Raw genomic sequence first — 21,118 nt, 5'->3', positions numbered from 1 at the left:
GCATCTATGCCATTCTTCACGTTACAACTGTCTGCCTGCATGCTGCTACAGAGACGGCCTGCCCCTGGAGCTTGTGGCCGTTACGCTTCCACCTCGGAAGGTGGGGCTGTAAGGCGCGCTAAGTGGCCCACTTGTTACGCGGACAGTAAGACATGCATCACTCAATGCGTGGCAGATAGACACAGAGCCAGGTTGCAAGAGGACCCCAATGCTGGGAAACTCTCACCGTGCTACAATTCCTCGGCCTACAACGGCGGTAAACTCTCTCTGCAGTTTGGACACATCAGCCGATACCTCATCCACCCTTCAAGACATGCAGTGTGGAAAATGTGCCGACAAGGCGTCACCATGTACTGTCGCCTTTGCAAAATCATGCTCGTCCCACCCATGCCAGCCACACTGCTCTCATCAGCCCCCGCAGCTACCACTGGTACTTCGATGTCGTTGGCACAGATACTGCAGTCGAACATCTCCTTGCCTTTGGACTTGGATTCGCCTGATGCTTTGGTACTTCCGCCCTCCGCTGCCGAAGCGTCAATTGTAGACGGTGAATCTGACCCAGTCGTGATGTTGAGCGGCATGGTTGCGCCTTCTTCGTCCTCGCGGAGAATGGGATGGTAGTCGTATGCTGGCGGCGCCCATCCGTCTCTTACGAAGAATCGCGGGCCAAGAACCTCCTGGCTCACCAACACCACCACTTGCAGCCATACCCACCCTGCCAAGAAGCCCATGGCTCTCCAGTCCGTTCTCGAAAACAGCACATTGTCTTCTTTCATGTAAAAGTATGCTACAGGTGCGATGCGGGCCATGCTGGTTCCAACAACATAATCCCACCGCAATGCTCGCCGACAGTTGCGCATGATATTACGATAGATTTGCGGTGTCCAGAAAGACAGGTAGAGGAACGTCATGACGTCAAAATAAATAGCGCGATATGTCGTGCGAGCAGTACCAAAGTGGATAGTCACAAAGAACAGGACTACAAGCATGAGGCAGAAGCGGCTGTACAGCGCACCAAGCTCGGCTCGCGGGTTCGTATTCGTTGTCGTAGCATTAGCTGGCGTTGGCGTGTTGTTTGCACCTGGAGTAACGTCTTCGTCCGGATCGTCTTGATCTGGTGCAATGATAATGGGAGTAGGTGGACGTGGTGGTCGGGCGGCCGTGGCTGGCAAGGGTAGACCGGCATCGGCAGATGGTGCAGGAGCAGCAGCCTCGGGAGCTGGAGCCGGCGTCGCCGCAGTAGCCGCTGGGGTTCGTTGTCGCTCCTGACGGGCTCTCTCCGCTGCTTGTACGGACCAGATGTCCATCAGGAAGCGGAGGTGGGTCAGCACAGAAAATAGCGCTATGAACGCGATACTGTACAATGCCAACTGTGCTGTGCCAAGGAAGAAATACATGAAGATGAGAATCAGGAATGTGAAGCCGTCACCGAGAGCCATCATGGCAATGGTGTAGAAGCTGACCCGACTCCGCATTGACGGTGTTGCTGTCTCCTTCATCTGCTTGAGAGTAAAGGAAAGCTGGAACGCAAGACTGATGGCAAAAGCGAGGATGCCATGTCTCGCGCGAACATTGAAGTCTTCCGTCTTAGAACCGACCAGATGCATAGCCTCTGATGGCGGAAAGTCTGGAGGACCCTTTGACTCAATAACGAAACCGCAGTCTGGCGAGAAGCCCACCATGGACATGGCATGGGGAACGTTGTGAGGAACAGGAGCTCCAGTGGGAAACCGGAGCTCGTGCTCGAGCCAGTCCATATCGACATTGGATTGACTTGGAAACTCTTGGAGATACAAGACGAATTCGCAATGGTGGCCTTGGAACATGCCCTCATTGTTGCCTTCTGCAGCAGACGTCCAGGGGTTCCAGAGCGGGAAAGCCCTCTTCTCTTGCCGTTCAATTGTTTCATGAATTGTCCAGTTCAGAAATTCCTGTGATGTCGTGTAGAGATGAGGTGTGAACTGCAGATGAGGCAAAGCGAAGATACCCGCGAACCTATCGCTCGTAGTAGTCAGAACCACAGTGCCGGTCTTCATGAAATGGACACCGTGTGCCACGAATTCCCACCAGTTGCCTCCGAAGCTGTCTTTGTCTCCAATAATCACTTTCGCACTGATCTCGGATATGGTCTTGTTCTCGTTCCTCCGCATCCTGTCTTCCAGCTCGGTAATGTGCATGCGCAATGGCCCACCCGCACCAGTCAGGTTCCTGTCGTATTCCACCAGATTTCCAAAGGGGTCGGGGACGGCCGAGGCGTTGCCCATGTCGCTGGGGTGCCGTATACGACTGAGCGGCGAGCGCGTCCATTCTCCTTGTACGTAACCGGACAGATTCTTGTATACCGGCATGATAGCCTCGTCCTCTTTCAGCGAGCCATCGAGCATGCCCTTCCATCCATCTCCCAAAAGCCGCTCTGACTGCGCCTTTGCTTTCTGCCTCACAGGGTCCAGTAGCTCCCACGCAAAGCCATCTTCATCCCGCAGCCCGGTGATATTCAGCCACTTGTCTTTCTTCTCGTTAAAGTCGCCGAATCGCGTCCGATTCAAGAGATCGAGTTGGTAGTATTCGCGCTCGATGAGCTCTCGGTAGCGTGTGCGCGCATTGAATGTCGGCTGTTGCGGTTCGGGCGAGTTGATGAGCAGCAACAGGATTATGAAGAAGAGAAAGGATCTGGGGTCTCTTCTGGTTTCCATCAGGGTGGTTTCAGGCGTGCATGAGCCGCCATGGAGCGGGTATGCTGGGAGGCGGGTATGCAACGTTAGGTAGCGTTGGACGCATGACGTGCGCAGATGCGAGGCGTCAACGTTCAGGGTCCAACACGACAGCTTGGCAATACCTCGCTTTCACCACCACCACGTTCAGGCCACTTATTCAGAGTTTGGAGATATATATCTATCGCTATCGACCAAAGGGGCAAGAGGGGTATTGGGTCATTTGTATGTACACCGAGAAAACGAGCAAGATTACTTCGTCGTGACCTATCCTAACACCTGCAAACGCCTCCATGCTGGAACCTTTTCTTCGTACGCATAAGCCGTGACTCTTTCAAATGGCATAAAGACATAAATTGCATCTACTGCATCGGTCCGCCAATCACTGGTGGAGCTGCCTCCAGGTCAACGCGTTGGACCGTCTGGCGCAAGTCGTTGCTGCTGCGAACAAGGTTGCCAAAGTACTTGCGTGCAACTTCAGTTTCCGCCTTGAGCTTGGTTGTCTCCTCCTTTTGGAGCTGGAGCTTCTCGACGTTCCTCTGCAGACCGATGCGTACGTCGTTAGCAGGGCCTTTGAGTGCGCGGCGAACCTCAGAGCTGATGCGAAGGGCGTTGGAGTGCGTGTAGTCGATCGCTGCTAGTTGTTGAGATAGCTTCGCGCTAAGTCTGTGAGGTAGCGATTTAGGCACGGAGGCCAGTACGTATGATACTCCGAGGGCGACTGCTGACATTAGCATGGAACACTTTATACTCGTGCGATTGACTTACCACCAGCGATGAGACCAGGGATTATCAGTCTCCTCATGTTGCTCGTGCCCATGACCTTTGCAGCACCAAGAGCACCGTCAACCCAACCAACACCACCGACCAATCTGCCACCTACTACGCCGGCAACGGTCATGGCCATACCAGCACCAGCCGCCTTCTCCTGACGTTCCCACAGGCTAGCGATGTCGAAAAAGTCCCACAGATCAATGTCAATATCCACCTGTCGAGCAAGAGCGTGCACTGACTTCCTGAACATCCTCTCCGGGCGGAACATGACGTCGGCATACAGGTTGTTGCCAAGATGTAGGACACCCAAGTTTTTGATGCCGTTGTAGCCCTGCACAGCCTGGGTTCGCGCATGTTCTTCGCACAAACGGACGCTCTCAGTGACCTCGTGGAGCATCGAGTCTCTAATGTCCTCGGCGTATTGGTATGCCGAGAAAAGACCAGGGTAGTCGATGCCAAGATCCTGTTCGGCTACTCTGGCGATGCAGTTGTTGAGCGTGTCTCGGGTGTAGCCGTACACATCTGACGTTGTATCCTCAACCATGCGATCCACGGCCTCTCCAGCTTCCGTCCGTGACTTCTTGGACTCTTCAAACTCGGGTTCGAGCGCTTCGATCTCCTTCTTGACACGGTCCAATTCGCTCTGAGACACATCTCGGTTGACTGTGGCTAGGTTGTTCATATCTCCTAGTAAGTTGAGAAGATAGGTCTTTGCGGGTGCAAGTTTAGACCTAGCCCTTTTCTCCAGCACAAAGCGTCGTAACGAAGCCTCAAGGTCGGCAAAGTCGCGCTGCTTCTCTGCTTCCTTGCCCTTTCCTTTGTCGGATGGGTCGTCGTCGCCACCGTCATCAGGGGGGCTCCCACCTGCACCCATCGGGATGGCGTTACTGGAAACGAAATGTACCAGCTCGCTGGACTCCTTAAAGGTGGCTGGGCTGAGGTTAGCAACTTGCTTTAGAATCATCTCTTGGCAACGGTTCTGATCGCGGATGGTATCGAAGCCGTTGACTACCATGAACATGTACGCCTTCTCGCGCGCCGCGGTGAATATGAAGTTCTTGGCGGACTCGGTGAAGTGGTTCGCGGCAGAAACGACAAAGACGACGACATCAATCTCTTCTTGGCGAGCGAACACGGCGGTGGTCTTAAGGGAGTCGGCATTCAGACCCGGGGCGTCGATGAGGGCGATGTCGACCACTCCGTTGTTAAGAAGCGATTCGTCGACGTCTCGGATATCTTTGATGTAGATCTTGCACTGTGCGAAATGGTCGTTGTCGATGACAATTTTCTCCAGGTCCTTGATATCGAATACAACGTACGTGCTCTCGTCGTTGCGGTTGTACGTCGAACCAATAGGAATTGCGTGAACCTCTTCGACACCGCCGTTCTCCCGGAAGTCAAGAACCTCGCAGAAAATACTCGTACAGGGCTGCTGGTCTTCAGGTAGGACCTTGCGTCGGAGGAGGGCATTACAGAAGGTCGACTTTCCAGCGTTCAAATCTCCTGTGACCAGGACCTTGCTTGACGTGTCTTCGATACGTTCCTTGAGGGAAAAGAGGTGGCGTATGCTCTGTTGGATCTGGCCGTCGAGGAGAGACGCAACGGAGTTCTTCTCCAGCGAATGTACCAAATCTGTCTGTGTGCGGCCACCCATACGTAGTTCCAACTTCAGAACGGAGAAGTCGTGGGCAAGTTGGGGCGTAACCAGTCGAGGCTCTTCTCTGCGCTTTTGCTCGGCGGCGGCGCTCGACTCGGCTGCAGGGTCGTCGCCGATCGTCGTGCCCGCCCGGCGGGGTCCTCGGGGTCGTTCGGGAGAGCGCATATCAGGGTCAAAGTTGCCCATCGCAGACTGCGTGTGCTGCAGTCCAGGTCGAGATTCACTGCGAAGGTGTGCCTTCTGCTTTTCGGCGACCTGTACGGAGGGGTAATGGGCCGGCCATTTCAGGTTCATTTCTTGGAAACTCTTCAATGTCTCAATGGTACCAGCGATGGCCCGACCGAGAGCATTCTTGTTTTGGTTGTATCGCAATTGGAGGACGTGGCTGCGCTGTTTCTCGACTTCGGCGTTTCCGGACCCGGCAAAAGACATAGGTGATGGTCTATCTTCGCCAATATTGGACCGCCAGTTCATCCCGCTGCTTTCGCCATCTTGCATACTTCCGCCGTAACCAGAGTCCTCGTCCAACATGGACACGAGACGAGCAGCGGCGTCGCTTGTAGTGCTCCCGCCGCCCACCGTCATGTATCCAGGCCGAGCATTCTGTCGCGGAACGAAGTCATCTGACCCACCACGACGGCTGCTGGAGGACCCTCCAGACGACGAGGGCCGGCCGTTTCGTCGATCGGGATTCATCGGGGTATTTTTCGGGTTTGCGCTATAAGGAGGGGCGCATGTCGTGATAGATACGGAAGAGGGGTGGTGGTGTTGTAGAGCGGGAGGCGGTGTCGAGAAAAGAATGCTGAGACAACGTCAGAGTTGGTGGTGCACACGCCACCACGCAAGCAAACAGGGATTGGCTGTCAGTGACCACTACGAGTCCACTACCGCGGCTCTACACGTCTACGTCTCATCTGCGTCTAATGTCTGCGCGTTGTTTCGATGCAGCGGTTCTACTCAAGATTCACATGATTGTATTGCTTTGATTGCGCAATTGCTCAGAGGCCGGCGACTGATAGTCAGTTCCCCCAAGGCTCGGCATCGCCATACCTGCGTATCTTGCCCTCCAACCCGGCGGAACATCAAAGGACATAATCGGGCAAGGCAGCACCTTTTGCAGCTCTGGCCTCTCTTGCATCTCTCTCCACACAACTGCCCGCCCATCGTAGAGCTGGTCTCCATCCGCTATCCTCTAGTCTAAACGAAGTGGCCATATCAGGCGCTACCCGCTGCACCTACTTCCAAGTCTACCCAGCTATCCTCACCAACCTTCCTGCAGTCTATCAGCGACCATGAACGTACGTATACCGTGTCTTCTAGCGACATCGTGTTTGACAGCAATACCAGATCGTAGAATGGGCCTTCGGAAAGCGCATGACGCCGGCGGAGCGATTGCGGAAACACCAGCGCGCACTCGAGAAGACGCAACGAGAGCTAGACCGCGAGCGCGTGAAGCTTGAGAATCAGGAGAAGAAGCTGGTGGCAGATATCAAGAAGAGCGCAAAGAATGGGCAAATGGGGCCTCTGCGCATCCAGGCAAAGGACCTGGTGCGGACACGACGGTATGCTGGGTCGCTGCCTGTCGCATGGTTACTTTCACATGACTAATGCTTGCGCAAAGATACATCCAGAAATTCTACCAGATGCGCACACAACTACAGGCGATCTCGTTGCGGATACAGGCATGGCGACCGATGCTAGAGTCCGGGCACAGCTGACATTGGGCAGACAGTACGCAGTAACGAGCAGATGATGCAGTCTATGAAGGGTGCAACGAGTAGGTTTGCATGTATTGAATCTTGCCAGACATGTTCTAACACGCTTCAGCGCTGCTTGGGAGCATGAACAGACAGATGAACCTTCCCGCGCTCCAACGCATTGCTATGGAGTTTGAAAAGGAGAACGATATCATGGACCAGAGGCAGGAGATGATGGACGACGCCATCGATGACGCCACCGGCATGGAAGACGAGGAGGAGAGTGAAGACGTCGTCAACCAGGTCCTGGATGAGATAGGCATTGATCTTGGCCAGGCAGTGAGTACTCATCCCTTCACCGAGAGCGCATTCACTAATGTCGCGTAGCTTGGCGAGACACCCAGCGGACTGCAGAAGAACGCGGTACCTGAAGCCAGGGTGGCACAGGCTATTGGCGGTGGCGGGGCTGACCCAGATGACGACGACCTCCAGGCACGCTTGGACAGCTTAAGGAGGTGAGGATGAAGTGCTGGTACAAGAAGCAACGCCGGAGTGCCCGTGCAGCGCTCTTGGCTAGGTGTCAGCATCCCGCGGACCCCAGGCTGGGCACTTGAATAGAGCATGCGACATTGTCCACGTCCAAGAAACATTATGTGTCCTTTTGCGCATGGAGATATTCCCAAGATTCTGGACATCTAGATTCTCGTGATATTGCGATAGCCACGGCCGGCGGCTGTGCATGGACAGTTTAGTCAATTCAGACAGCTCCACCGTACGCGCTGGCGTGCATGCGCTTGCGCCTAGATCATGCGGATCATAGCCCAAAACCCTGGAATCGGCTCTGGGTATCTTAGTGTTGGTGATATATCAGAGTCACAAGACCGTGTATCTGTGCTGCTCCTTTGCCTCTCCATTCACAGAACCCAGCGTGGTATACGTAGGCGGTGCTGCCTTTTCCGACCAACTGTGTGAGATTCCCCGCACGTCGGCGAGAAGAGCAATCAGTCAGCATAGACAGCTTCCCACTGTGCACTTGTACCCAGCACCCAGCAGCTCACTGCCTACTCCATCCACGCTATACCGACGATCGTCCAATATCAACCCTGGAACGTGCCCGCGCCTTGCCATCCCCTCGCAGTGTCAAGCCTTCTTCTTGCGCCAATTGGTATTTCCGGTTGCTCGCCCCGCTATACACCTCCGACGTCATCACACCTAGGAACTCCATCTCCCGCGAGTCTTCCCCTTGCGTCTGTCTACATCCTTCCTAAGCATATTCTTGTCACTCGAGCCCCGCTTATCCAATCTTCCCGAATCCGCCGCCACCCCCAGCTGCATCACCGTCGCCGCCACCCAGCCAGCAAACACCAGCGCCATCAATCAAGCTGGCAGGTAACAGGCGTCGGAGCGCCCAGGGAGGCTTGCTCTCGAAGATGTTTGGGAATGCAAAGGACGACGAGAGTTCCACCATTGGCACTGCTGCAGGCAATGACGCGCCCCAGTCCACCGCAGCCCCGGCGACAGACAACGGAGCTGCAGGCGCAATAAACACGGCCAGCAATGGCTCCGCTTCGACAGATCGCAAGCCCAGTGACGCCTCGGCACCCGTTGAGAGAAAACGAAGAAGTAGCGGCGTGTCGCGTGCCCGGGACATGTTCTCGAGCGCGAAACAGTCGCTGCATCTCGGCGGCTCCTCAGGCTCTCCCACGTCCAGCACCTCGACCATGTCAGAAAAGGCCTCGCCCCAAACCCCGATGCAGAAGCTGGGCAAGTCCGATGCTGCTCTCAGTGTCCCCCAGGGCTCGCTCAACAACTCTGCTGGCGAGTCGGCGCCTGGCCCACGATCCACTTTCCGCGTCGGTGTCACAGAGGATAAGAACAAGAAGTGCAGACGAACGATGGAGGATACCCACGCATACCTATACAACTTCCTGAGCACTCCGGCCCCCTCGTATGGCACCGAGAAGACGCGCGCCATATCCGACGCGAGTTCGACTCAGTCCGATGCTCTGTCGCAAGCCGTGGTCGAGACCGACAACGGATACTTTGCCATTTTCGACGGACACGCTGGAACATTCGCTGCCGACTGGTGTGGAAAGAAGCTTCATTTGATTCTCGAAGAGACAATCCGAAAGAACCCAAACACCCCGATACCCGAACTGCTCGACCAGACCTTTACCGTAGTCGACCAGCAGTTGGAAAAGCTTCCTCTAAAGAACAGTGGTTGTACTGCGGTCATCGCTGTCTTGAGGTGGGAAGACCGAGTGCCTAATGCGCAGTCGTCTACCGGCTCGGTCCTCTTCGCACCCGCGGCGGTGTCGGCTGTCAAGCATGCCGGCGAGGGCGAGGCCAAGGACGGTACCGACTCCACTGCGGAGCCTGCAGCGGAACAACAAGTGGAGGCGAGGTTACGGAACGAGGCCAGTCGGCAGCGCGTGCTGTATACGGCCAACGTGGGCGATGCGCGTATTGTGCTCTGCCGCAATGGCCGAGCTCTTCGCCTCTCTTACGACCACAAGGGTAGCGACGAGAATGAGGGCCGTCGGGTTGCCAGCGCTGGTGGCTTGATTCTCAACAACCGCGTTAATGGTGTTCTTGCTGTTACACGAGCACTGGGAGATGCCTATATGAAGGACCTGGTCACTGGACACCCGTACACCACTGAGACTGTCATCCAGGCAGAGCAGGACGAATTCCTCATTCTTGCTTGCGATGGTGTAAGTAATCCACTACCGAATAAGTAACATGTACTAACGAATACAGCTCTGGGATGTCTGCTCCGACCAAGAAGCTGTTGACCTAGTCCGCCAAGTCCACGACCCTCAAGAAGCATCCAAGAAGCTCGTCGACTATGCCCTTGCTCGCTTCTCTACCGACAATCTTTCGTGCATGGTCGTTCGCTTCGACAACAAGGCACTCCGACAGCGCAAGAACGACGCGGCCATGGGTGTAGACGGCGATCAGTCTACCATGAAGGGCGGAATTACCGAGGCAGACGCGATTGTGGCACAGGCGAAGAAGGCTATCGGGGAGCCAGAAATACCAGTCGAGGCTGCGGCACAAGAGATCATTATGGAGGAGGCAGAGGCAGAGCCAGGACCTGAGCTGAACATCGACGCTGCGAAGGCAGCTAGGAAAAACGACGTGTAGTTTTGGACAATGAATGTCTGGCGTATGGAGGCTACAGGCTTAGGGGGCATTTTTGGGAGGGACAAGGGTGACGTGCATTGTTTATGAGCAGGCGGCGGCAGTGTATGACTTGTAGCGTACCTGAGGATCTCGTTCCGGGACCGGGTTTCTCTTGGGTGCATTCCCTAAGGTTAGCCGTATCTTGCAGCTGAGCGCTTCAATCCAAGTTGGAACGAAAGTACAGTAGAGGGCCTGCAAAGCCTGCTCCAAGGTGTCTATTTACCGCGTGTTTCCCTATACGATTGTTTGCCCCGCATGTTTGTGCGCATTGACGACCCAGGTTCACGATGCGCTAATGACGATCGTGGGGGCGGGCGTCTACCTGCATCCTCTTTCACCGCATTCGAGAAGTGCTGCCTCGACTAGCCGCCAATTCTCCGCTATTCCTGCCCCTGAAGCTGGGATTACTCGAGTCACACGCTCCATGCGGCTCCGAGGAGCAACGCGATAATCATGTCGGGCGTCGACACGGCAGACTCTACGACCAACGCCCTCCCGAGCGATGCGCGGCCCGCCTTTGTGACGCCGAGGGACCTGCTCCAGCAGTCACGGGCGCCCTTGCCCCCGAAAGAGCAGCCGCGCCAGCTTTCAGCGGTTGACCGCGAGCAACTGGACGGCTTGGTGCGGAGCCCTGTATCGCGTACCGTCCCAGCGGCAGCTGACAAGAGCTAGAGAACCATCAGAGCTTTCCTCAAGGCCCGGACAAGCTACGACGTCCTGCCCATAAGCTATCGCCTCATCGTCTTCGACACGGCGCTGCTAGTCAAGAAGAGCCTGAACATCTTGAACCAGAATGGTGGGCTTCAATATTGTGCGCACAAGCACGAGCTGACAGTTGGCTGTAGGAATCGTCTCAGCGCCGCTATGGGACTCCAAATCCTCCACATTCGCCGGACTGCTCACGACATCCGACTACATCAACGTCATACAGTACTACTGGCAGAACCCAGACGCTCTGGCGCGGGTAGACCAGTTCCGCCTAAACAGCCTGAGAGGTAAGCGCTTTGCTTCTCACACCGGCCGCCAACTTACGCGTACAGACATTGAGAAGGCGCTGGGCGTCAAGCCCATAGAAACAATCTCCATACATCCCGATCGACCCGTCTACGAAGCATGTCGCAAGATGCTCGAGTCGCGCGCGCGCCGCATACCCATCGTCGACAGCGATGACGAGACACGTAGAACAATGGTCGTCAGCGTCATCACCCAGTACCGAATATTGAAGTTCATCGCTGTGAACGTCAAGGAGACACAGAAGCTACGCAAGCCACTGAGGGAGTTGAATGTCGGCACATACGAGGATCTCGCAACTGCATCCATGGACACACCGGTCATGGACGTCATCCATATGCTTGTTAAGAAGAGCATATCAAGTGTGCCCATCTTGGACAGAGCAGGTACCGTACTGAACGTCTTCGAGGCTGTAGACGTCATCACGCTTATCAAGGGCGGCGTATACGACGACTTGAATCTGACAGTCGGCGATGCGCTACTCAAGCGTTCAGACGTGAGTATCCATTTCTCGAGTTTCCTGCACATTTCTAACCGCAACAGGACTTCCCCGGTATCTTCACCTGTTCACTGAACGACAACATGTCAACTATATACGACACGATCCGGAGGTCGCGCGTACATCGATTCGTCGTCATAGACGAGAACAGCAAGCTTAAAGGCATGGTGACCTTGAGCGACGTTCTCGAGCATACCCTACTCGAAGGCATGGAGGACGAGTAGAACGACACAATCCTAGACCACTTGACAGCTCCACACGCAAAGTCACTCAGAATGCATGAGCAGAGAATGAGACGATGCGACGACTGAACACCACCGATTGGGTGGTCAAACTTATGAAAGCATTTCCGGATACATCCTATCACGAGCTAGGGTTATTGAAGAGAACTATAGATATTGTAGAAGCGAAGTTGGCCGAGATTAGTGCACGATAATAAGTTGCGGCAGGAGTCTTCTGAGTACTAAAATTATCATGTTCACAAGGTCGTCTTGGATGTGTTCCCTGCTCTTTCATTTTGCGCACAGAAAACACTGTTTTGAATACCCCTAGGTTCCACATTGGCAACATGGCTGATTATGATCAGGTCGTCGAAGACATCCAGGGTGCCCTGAACTCAACGGGAAAATCACAATACCCTTGTCCGGTATACTACACGCACCCCTTATCACTACCTGTCATCTGCAGCGAGCGACAAAACCTGCGTCCCACGCGCCTCTGACAACTCATTCTCGGCGACCGCCTGGCAAATATATGCAGCAAACGCCTCCCTACGCATCACGCGGTTTCTATCGCGAGAAAGCAACTGCACCGACACAACTTCCACTAAACCAGGTGGCATGTGTCCGGCGGCTTCTTGGACTTGGAGGCCGAGAACTAACCGTGCTTTCCGGATGAGATGACAGTCCGACTCGCTCCCGTGGTATGAAGCGGACATTGCATCTGCGGTCGACATGTCTTGATACATTTTCAGTATCATGATTTGAGACTCTTTGTCTCCGTGTACAGCATCATAGGCAATGTCTTGAAGGCTTTGTACTTCTCTTGGTATTCCTAAAGGTTGAATGGCTGTCCCGGGCTGTCGTATCCAAATCGGCGTGGGCGAGACTTGTACGATTGGTACAGCGATTGCTAAGCCATCAACCTCCAACACCTCACTGCTGTCTGTGCTTCGAGAACTGGGGGTGGAGTCTTTGTGATTGGTGGTTATAATGGGCCCCAGACATGGCGGTGATGTGTTGCGGTCGTGGGCGGGCAGATATGGAGGAACGCTGAGCGAGTAGTCCGTTGAACTGGAGAATGGCACTGGCGTGTCGTAGGGACCTGGATTTGATTCGAAGAACAAGTCGGAAGATTCGTTGTTGGATGAGATACGGCTTTCGGACGTACTGTCGATGCTGGTCATGGTATGTACGCGTTGCGCAGTGGAGATGAAGTCCATGGGACTGATCTGGGGTACTTCGTCTGCGACGGTGGACCTACTCACAGCGTCTTTGTCTCGACTATTAGCATACACTGAAGCTGCCACCATACTCGATCTTATACGCAATGGCTGTTCACAGTCAGTATTAGCTATCTCGTACCTACTTCGAAGCACTACTTACAGCGACGCGTACATCCTCTTCTGAACCATAAGTGCCCAAAGCTGATGTCAAAATACGATTGTTGCATCCTTCACACCCATCTTGCTTGCAGTGGAAGCCCGCTCGCATACCACCGTTCAAATACGGCAACATGGCCTCGGGAAGATCACACTTGTTGCACTGACCGTCCCGGAACTTGTGGCTACATGTCCTGATTATCGAGGTGTCAGGATGGAGGCAGAAAAATTGTACAAGAAAAGACTTAAGTCGGCAGTAGAAATTGTGGTGCTTTTCAACAAGCATGGGCGTGGAGACAGAGCGTGAGCCTATTTCATGCTCGGCCCTTGGGGCTTCCTTGGATATTGAAGAAGGAGGATACGAAGACGGAGATGCGGGAGGAGATGGCTCAGGAGATAGGGAGCACAGTGTTCGCGCACTCGCAACTGTGAAAGTGCTATCTCGATTTAGTCTACCTCGGGGTGATTTGAACCTTGCGTCTCGTCGATCAAAGTTGTCGCTGAACCTGAAGTCATATTGTAGCTCACCCTTTCTATCATTCATGTCGTCTTCGGAAGTGGTCGATTTGGAGACGAAATGGGTATGCTTCCCAGCAGTGTCATTATAATGAGCGATGATGTCCTGGTAGTCGAGGTCAGCAAAGCTCTCCGGGTGACAATGCGGTTGCATGTCATGATTAGACATCCTCTGATTTTCTAGCTGACAGCGGTAGTGGGAAGGAATTTGGTAGATCGTTCCTGGTATCTCGGCCACAGGGGCGAGATGAGGTTGGGTTGTCGACTCCGTGGTTACCAGGTTAGGAGAGGCGGTCGAGTCTTTTCAGAAGTGTGGTGCAATTTTGAACTAGGTGGTGAGTTGAGAGTGTGCGTCCCTCAATCCTCATTTGAGAGTAAACTAGAAGAGCTTGGAGATGAAGGTAACTATGACTTTGTTTGGTCTGGTCACTTGTTGCCTGGAAATCAACAACTACAATAATGACTCGGGCGGATTGGAGAGTTTCACTCCCTCTACCGTACTTCAAGTAGCAATATCTGACTCCGCACCGTACGTTTTGGAGGTCAAGTTGCTCTGCAATACGAACTTGAATTCTTCCACAAAAGGTGCCGCTATGACTGACAGCTCAGAGTTTCAAGTCTCAAGAAGCTTATCGAAAGGCTGTTATCAACTTTCCGTGTTCTTTTGTGACCAGAGTCAAAGCAGTAGTGTCTTTATCAAGATGTCTCACCCAACTGAGAGACAGAGGAACAATGACTTTGTGAAGCCAAAACCTTGCATACTCATGCTGTCCTCGTCTCACGCTACGTCAAAGGTGCAGAGCTATTAGTGGTACGGCCTTCCTCAGCTCAGCATTGAGAGAAAGAACGAAATTTGAGCTACAGAAACCATTGGGTACGGCAAAACAATAGTTTACGACGAGGTAGCACAAGGCCCCATGGAAATGATCAGGATGTGAATCAACGACGCGAGAATTCCCACCTCCCGAGGCATGCCGAAAGAGTCGCTCACACTCACCATGCACAGTACTATGTCCCCATTCGTGCTTTTATTCATGGGGTGCAGCTTGCGCTGCAAAAATACTCTAGTGGACGTTTCGCTCAAATTCATGCACAGTCCTCGCCTCGAGCATTTCAAGAGATCTTTGACGCTATTTCAACGTTGCGACGTTGGAGCAAGGTTGTACGATGCTCGATAAGATATTTGCAGATGCATTCTACGTTTCCGACAGAATGGGCGAGGTGATATGGATAGGAAGCGGCGCGCGGAGCATGTAGAGGCGGTGCAACGGACGGACAGAATGCATGGGCGAGGACTGATAGAAAGGAGCGTTGGCTGGTATCTGCATGCTCGGAGTGCTTCATGCATCCACGACGAGTAAGATGCCCAGATGATTGCAGTCGTTGTCCATTACCCGTGCGTGACGAGGGCCGATGACGAAAACGCGCTAGGACCAATGTTTACCGTGTTTGCAGCATGACGCAAGCCCAGCCACACCCCTTTCCAACAGCGCGGCTGAGATTCCAACACGCACGCCAGGCTGATCGCAGTTACGAACATCCGGATGCCATGTGGCGCGTCTTTGATTTGAAGCCAGGTCCTTGCGAGTGTACAGCCATTGAGGGTGCCCGGATGTAGCTCCACCCGCCATGTTCCTGAGATGGATTGCCATGTTGATGGTGTTATCGAGTTAATTGAGGTCAAATCAAGGTATATGCTATGAATAGGCCCCACTTTGGGGCTCGCTGTAGGTCGTCCCGTTGGTGTAGGTGTCCCGTAACACGGGCTGTGGCTGAATCTTGGGTAGAACAGGGACAAACGCAGGAACCTACGTCACTGCCCGCGTGCCTTCATAATACGCCAACACGACGTAGACTCACGATATCCAGTTTCCTCGCCCACTTCATAATTCCCACTCTTGCAATTGACCTTGACAAACCACAGCCAACATGGAGACCATCACCAACCTCGCCACCACTGCTGCTACTACAGCCTCGAAGCTCATCTACGGCGACCAGACTAAGACCGAGGAAGCAGTCGACCAGACCAAGAACAACGAAACCGCGGGCAAGGAGCCTATCTCGGGTGAGCAGGGCAAGGGCACTGCCACTCAGCCCTATGACCAAGGCAACCTTGGTGCGTCCCGACGGACCCTCGCATTGGAATCTCTATGCTGACCCCGCATCATAGCAACCCCTCTAGCCACAGCTGACAAGGGAACATTCCTCGACTACAAGAACAACGAGACTGCCGGCAAGGAGCCTGTTTCTGGTGAGCTTGGCAAGGGTACCGTCACGGAGCCATTTGACCAGGGCAACGATTGTGAGTACCCAACATCCCGCGTTCGATATATAGGCCATCGATAGGGCAGTATGCTAACTACCTGAAAGCCAAGGCAACTGAGAAGGCAGACGAGAAGACTTCCACTTCAGATGAGTTCCTGAAACTAGATCCCACCAGCCAGGGACCAGTCGAGACCAAGACCGAGCCATCGACCGACCCCAAGATCTACTCGGATAACAAAGACCCGTCCTACATTGGCATGCCCATTGTTCCTCTCAACCCCGACGTTGCTACATCCAACACTGGTGCCTCCTCGACGACCCAGAGCACTGGCGTCACAGACAAGGCTGGCGTTACAGACAAGATCTGGAAGGAAACACCACTTGACGACATCAGTCGTGCAGGTGCACCAGGCGCCGGTCCTACCGCCCCTGAATCTACCACTACAACAGCTACCACCACCAGCCCTGATCCTGCTATCAAGACCACTGCCCCCGACTCCGTCACCGCTGGCTCAAGTGTATACGGATCTGGTGCCGCTACGGATACAAAGACCGATGCCGAGAAGCACTCTGAGAACCGCGATACTCCAGGCTGGGCATCAACAGGCGTTCCTTCCGACAGCAGCAACTTCGACGCATCTACCGCTAAGCAAAATGCTGCCTCTAGTGGATCAGAGTCCAAGGGTTTGTGGACACGGCAACCTGGACATAGTCAGAGCAGTACTGACGGTATTGCAGGTTTGGCTGGAGAGCATGTAGGCCGCAAGTCCGAGTCCACCGATTTGGCCTCATCCCCGAGCAACGAGGAGAAGGGTGGCAAGATGTCGCACTTGAAGGAGAAGATGAAGAACAAGCTTCACATCGGTTCCAAGGATAAATAGGTACGCCACGCAGGGGCTGCCGATCTTGAATGATGATGGACGAGACATGATACCACGGCAGTAAAATGCCATCTAATACGAGAACACTACTCGTAATGTACTATGCAGTTAGGAAATTAATGACTTGAGTTCAAATTCATTTCTGTCGCTTTGTCCAATCATGTTCGTGGTACAGCCTCGTGGCACTAATTAAAGTTAGCGTCGGGCTATCTGACGTACATACGCATGACAGCGTACATCTTCTATCTTATCACACACATCACTAGCAACCTAATACATCGTGTTGACATTTCCTGAATAACTTAGGTTGGCTCCTGTGCCCATCGCAAGACCAGATCGAATCGAGGTCGTTACCTCCTTGCAGCCTACACAAATATTGCAAGGTATGTGAACGGTTATCCACACTCGAGGTGCTGTGCCGCCTTTAATTCTTTCTCGCATTAGCATTTGCGCCAACCGAAATCCCTCTCTCAGCATCTTAGCCCCATTTCAACACAGTCTTTCCGAGTAGTCATTATGATTCACCTAGTAGCACGAGCTATGGATTACCGCTAGTGGGGCAACCGCGCCGCCCGTACTTTCATTCTCGGAACCACATTTTACTGGGACGCGGCTTTCGACCACACTTGTCAACATATGCCTGACTACGCTCCAGCACCTCAACTTATATATAGCCTTTCTTCTTCTATCTCGAATTTCTCATTATTGCTGAATACCGATCCGTCAACATGGGAAATATCGGCAACGAGAATGCAGTTCGTAGAGCTGACAGTCTGAATAACAGAGCGTCGCCCGAGGGACAGACTCGAATATCAAAGGACTTGGTTGGTTCGTCACACAAGCAAGGCTACATGGACGAAACCAACATGATCCGAAGAGCGGCAGGCAAGATACCGCATGTCTGTGTGGTCGGCGCGGGTGTTGCTGGACTGCGATGTGCGGATCTCCTGTTGAAGCAAGGAGTCAAGGTTACGGTTTTGGAAGGGAGGAACAGGGTTGGCGGAAGGGTCAGTCCACCTAGCTGTGTAGATTTGTCCATGCTAATGATTTAATAGCTATGCCAGAGCAACGCACTTGGCCATTTAGTTGACCTGTAAGTCTGCAATTCTAGTATGGTCTGCTATATCCACGAGCTGACGGTTGTATTAGTGGCCCAAACTGGATACACGGCACAGATGACAATCCGATCTTGGACCTCGCGAAAGAGACTCAGACCATCAGCATGAACTGGGATGGTCGTCAATCAGTCTTTGACAGCCAGGGAAACCACATGTCTGACAAAGACGCGGCGAAAAACACTGAGCATGTTTGGAATATCATTGAGCAAGCAATGAAACTTTCGAACGAGAAATCGGCCACTATACCCACGGGCAAGAGTTTGTACAACTACTTTGAAGAGCGGGTTGTAGAGATGTTCCCTGGTCAGGATGCTGAAGCGAAGGAGCAACAGCAAATAATCCTTCAGATGGCGGAAATGTGGGGTGCTTTCGTTGGATCGCCCATCCACAGGCAGAGTCTGAAGTTTTTCTGGTTGGAGGAGTGTATCGATGGCGAGAACCTCTTTGTTGCGTCCACGTATAACAAGGTGCTGAAGAAGATTGCTGAGCCTGCCCTGAAAGATGCGACGATACTGTTCGAGCATATAGTGAAGCGGATCGTATCAGCAGAGGAGACTGCAGATGCGGGGGTTACCGTCGAACTTGAAGGCCAGCCAAGTATGACGTTCGACGAGGTGATCATGACGGCTCCACTAGGCTGGCTAAAGCGAAATCTCGATGCTTTCGTCCCAGCATTACCGAAGCGACTGACAGAAGCTGTTGGAAGTCTTGGATACGGGCATCTCGACAAAGTATACATCACTTTCCCAAGAGCCTTCTGGAATGAAGGAGCGGCCAGCGATGAAGCATTACCCTCCGCATCTCACGACTTGAACAAACCAAACGTTCCAGCAACAACAGCGCCTGTGCATCAAGCAACAGACTCACCAGTCAACCCTGCACATTACCCAGGCTTCACGCACTGGACACATCCAACATACGCACCTGAAACGAACCCACAAGCCTGGGATCAAGAAGCTGTGAACCTCGCCGCCCTTCCCGAAGGAACAGCGCACCCAACCCTCCTCTTTTACACTTTTGGACCAACAAGCTTACACATCGCCAAACTCCTTGCAACTAACCCACCAGAAAAGCACAACACCCTTCTGACATCTTTCTTCTTACCCTACTACTCCAAACTTCCCAACTTTAACCCGGATCATGGCGACTGTACACCACAAGCCGTCCTGGCAACAGCATGGGCAAACGACGAACTCGCCGGCTACGGTTCATACTGCAATTTCCAGATTGGGCTCGAGAAGGGTGATGAGGATGTGGAGACACTACGGAAGGGCATGCCTGAACGAGGTGTTTGGTTGGCTGGGGAGCATTGCGCACCGTTTGTTGCGCTGGGAACCGTCACAGGGGCATACTGGAGTGGAGAGGGTGTCGCGAAGCGGGTGCTGAAGGCGTATGAACTTGCCGAGGGAGTGTAGAATAGGACTTTGTAGAGCGTGGTGGGATGTGAGGCTGTGATGGGAGGGCACATATTATGCCAATGGCTTGAGGGGTCGTCGAAGGCTTACATGCCATCATCAAGGTCCTAAGATATCTCCGCCACACACCCAATACTTGCCCAGCGGTTTTATATTTTGAGATCATCAAGCATGTGTCAGCTCGAGTTCCTTATTCTGATATACTGCGTTGGCAAGTTCGCATCTAATCCAAAGTACCCGTGGACAAGCGGGGTTTGGTCGGTCATCTCCGCGTTTCAGCTTTCTCTTTTCTTTTTCTTCTGTTCCGATGAATGAGTCCTTAGCGGAGCACGGGGCTGAGCGCGAAAGAAGCAAAATGGTTCGCATTGGCTGGGTGGCAAACCGATACTGGAATAGAGTTTCCATAGAATGCTGGGTCGGATGGGGGGATGTCCAGCTTGTGCCTGGCGACTGTCGATCAACCAAAGTTGACGCAGCCCCAATAGCGGGTTGGCGCGTATATATTCTGGTTTGGTGCTGCATGGTATGTTGTTCGTCAAGTCACTCTTTTCCAAATCGCTCCTTTCTTCCCTGCAGTCAGGTCTCTTCTTTCAAGTTGTATATTAGATACGAAACACACGCACACACACAATCACTTCCTACACAGTATGGAACGCACATCTACCCGCGGCTCTACATCTTCGAAAAGATCACGAATCTCCATCGGAGAGCGTGTCGAAAAGCCAAGTAAAGTAAGTGACTTGAATCGATTGAACGTGATTATGTGCTGATGGTCGAGTAGTATCTGTGGCAGATTCTGAGGCAATGCAAGATTCTCTGATGGATCAGTTGAGCTGAACAAAGGGAATGGATGATGTTAGAACAGGAATGGGGATAAAGAAGAGACACGAGAAGTCAAACTAGTAGCAGGCTGCTATACTACCTCACTCTTGTCTTTTTGGTTCCCTCTTCAATGCAGTTCCATGAGAACCTCGTTCGTCGTAAACCGCCATCCACTGAAAGGGCTGTTAAAATAGCCATACAAGTCTTCCCTGGTCACTTCATCTCCGTACTTTGCCCAAACACCGTTCCACACACCCTTGGCTTGAACCTTGTACTTGGCTGGCTTGCGCTTAGGCATCCACGACTTGTCAAAGACTACCTCAACCTCTTCCTCGGTGCCCGGAGCAAGTGTGACAAGTGATTTCTGCGGGGGAGGCATTTTGCGATTGATTTGCAGGACGGTTTGTTTGACCTCTTCTCCGCTCTCCGCATCGATGACGGTGAAAACACCTGTGTTGAGTGCGGAAGAGTCCAATGGTGTATTCCATTTCAAGATTGTGTAGGGAACTTCTGGACTCGTGTTTTTGAGCGTAACGAGTAGGGCTGGTGAGGAACGGGATGTTTGGTTTATTGTGAATTCTAGATCGGGCACGTTGGTGCGACTGGACGTTGGATGAGGCGTGCTAAAATCGAGCGCCATAGGAGACTGATAGACGTAGAAGGCGCCAAGAAGAGAGATGACAAGGCCGGTCAAAAGGGCTGTACTTGTAGTCCATATGGTCGCCATCGTATCTCCCTGTCTAGCTACCGAGGTAACGTTGACCATGCGATGTATGTAAAGAAGTCGAAGCCATCACATCGCTGTCGCGAGGACAGATAATCGCAAGTCTGCATCCGCAGCGTAGTACTACTCAAGGAAGATGTCGCATGGCATTGACGTGCGAACGAATCATCTTGCTGGAGACGAAATGAATTGCTATCAGCCGTTGTGCTTCCAGCCTAGGTACCTGCCCTGATTGAGAGCGG

At 53.1% G+C, this 21,118-nt stretch overlaps 8 protein-coding genes across 8 annotated transcripts; 5 read left to right on the top strand and 3 right to left on the bottom strand.

The window, feature by feature from the left end:
* Positions 1-245: 245 nt before the first annotated feature.
* ACET3X_002412 (uncharacterized protein) lies at positions 246-2,693 on the bottom strand (the record flags this gene model as incomplete). Its single annotated transcript, XM_069449151.1, has 1 exon — positions 246-2,693. The coding sequence occupies one exon, from the start codon at positions 2,691-2,693 to the stop codon at positions 246-248; it is 2,448 nt and encodes an 815-aa protein (XP_069308959.1).
* Positions 2,694-3,073: 380 nt separating this feature from the next.
* ACET3X_002411 (uncharacterized protein) lies at positions 3,074-5,838 on the bottom strand (the record flags this gene model as incomplete). The annotated part of the gene is made up of 2 exons (XM_069449150.1): positions 3,074-3,432; positions 3,480-5,838. The coding sequence occupies 2 exons, from the start codon at positions 5,836-5,838 to the stop codon at positions 3,074-3,076; spliced, it is 2,718 nt and encodes a 905-aa protein (XP_069308958.1).
* A 596-nt stretch (positions 5,839-6,434) lies between these two features.
* ACET3X_002410 (uncharacterized protein) lies at positions 6,435-7,358 on the top strand (the record flags this gene model as incomplete). The annotated part of the gene is made up of 6 exons (XM_069449149.1): positions 6,435-6,440; positions 6,490-6,704; positions 6,764-6,824; positions 6,871-6,919; positions 6,970-7,178; positions 7,227-7,358. 6 exons carry the CDS (start codon positions 6,435-6,437, stop codon positions 7,356-7,358), a joined length of 672 nt encoding a protein of 223 aa, XP_069308957.1.
* Positions 7,359-8,269: 911 nt separating this feature from the next.
* Positions 8,270-9,986, top strand: ACET3X_002409 (uncharacterized protein; the record flags this gene model as incomplete). The annotated part of the gene is made up of 2 exons (XM_069449148.1): positions 8,270-9,553; positions 9,600-9,986. The coding sequence occupies 2 exons, from the start codon at positions 8,270-8,272 to the stop codon at positions 9,984-9,986; spliced, it is 1,671 nt and encodes a 556-aa protein (XP_069308956.1).
* A 492-nt stretch (positions 9,987-10,478) lies between these two features.
* ACET3X_002408 (uncharacterized protein) lies at positions 10,479-11,759 on the top strand (the record flags this gene model as incomplete). Its single annotated transcript, XM_069449147.1, has 6 exons — positions 10,479-10,646; positions 10,698-10,821; positions 10,871-11,020; positions 11,066-11,422; positions 11,453-11,532; positions 11,580-11,759. The coding sequence occupies 6 exons, from the start codon at positions 10,479-10,481 to the stop codon at positions 11,757-11,759; spliced, it is 1,059 nt and encodes a 352-aa protein (XP_069308955.1).
* Positions 11,760-15,138: 3,379 nt separating this feature from the next.
* ACET3X_002407 (uncharacterized protein) lies at positions 15,139-16,916 on the top strand. The gene is made up of 5 exons (XM_069449146.1): positions 15,139-15,341; positions 15,456-15,767; positions 15,822-15,953; positions 16,022-16,600; positions 16,655-16,916. Exons 2-5 carry the CDS (start codon positions 15,581-15,583, stop codon positions 16,795-16,797), a joined length of 1,041 nt encoding a protein of 346 aa, XP_069308954.1. The 5' UTR covers positions 15,139-15,341; positions 15,456-15,580; the 3' UTR covers positions 16,798-16,916.
* Positions 16,917-17,055: 139 nt separating this feature from the next.
* Positions 17,056-19,519, top strand: ACET3X_002406 (uncharacterized protein). Its single transcript, XM_069449145.1, has 4 exons — positions 17,056-17,180; positions 17,242-17,804; positions 17,853-17,890; positions 17,947-19,519. The coding sequence occupies exons 2-4, from the start codon at positions 17,526-17,528 to the stop codon at positions 19,328-19,330; spliced, it is 1,701 nt and encodes a 566-aa protein (XP_069308953.1). The 5' UTR covers positions 17,056-17,180; positions 17,242-17,525; the 3' UTR covers positions 19,331-19,519.
* A 760-nt stretch (positions 19,520-20,279) lies between these two features.
* ACET3X_002405 (uncharacterized protein) lies at positions 20,280-20,918 on the bottom strand (the record flags this gene model as incomplete). Its single annotated transcript, XM_069449144.1, has 1 exon — positions 20,280-20,918. The coding sequence occupies one exon, from the start codon at positions 20,916-20,918 to the stop codon at positions 20,280-20,282; it is 639 nt and encodes a 212-aa protein (XP_069308952.1).
* Positions 20,919-21,118: the final 200 nt, after the last annotated feature.

This window comes from Alternaria dauci, chromosome 2, assembly GCF_042100115.1.
Source record: "Alternaria dauci strain A2016 chromosome 2, whole genome shotgun sequence".
Taxonomy (NCBI): Eukaryota; Fungi; Ascomycota; class Dothideomycetes; order Pleosporales; family Pleosporaceae; genus Alternaria; species Alternaria dauci.
Note: the sequence above shows the minus strand (reverse complement) of the source record. Positions and strands in the feature narration are given on the sequence as shown.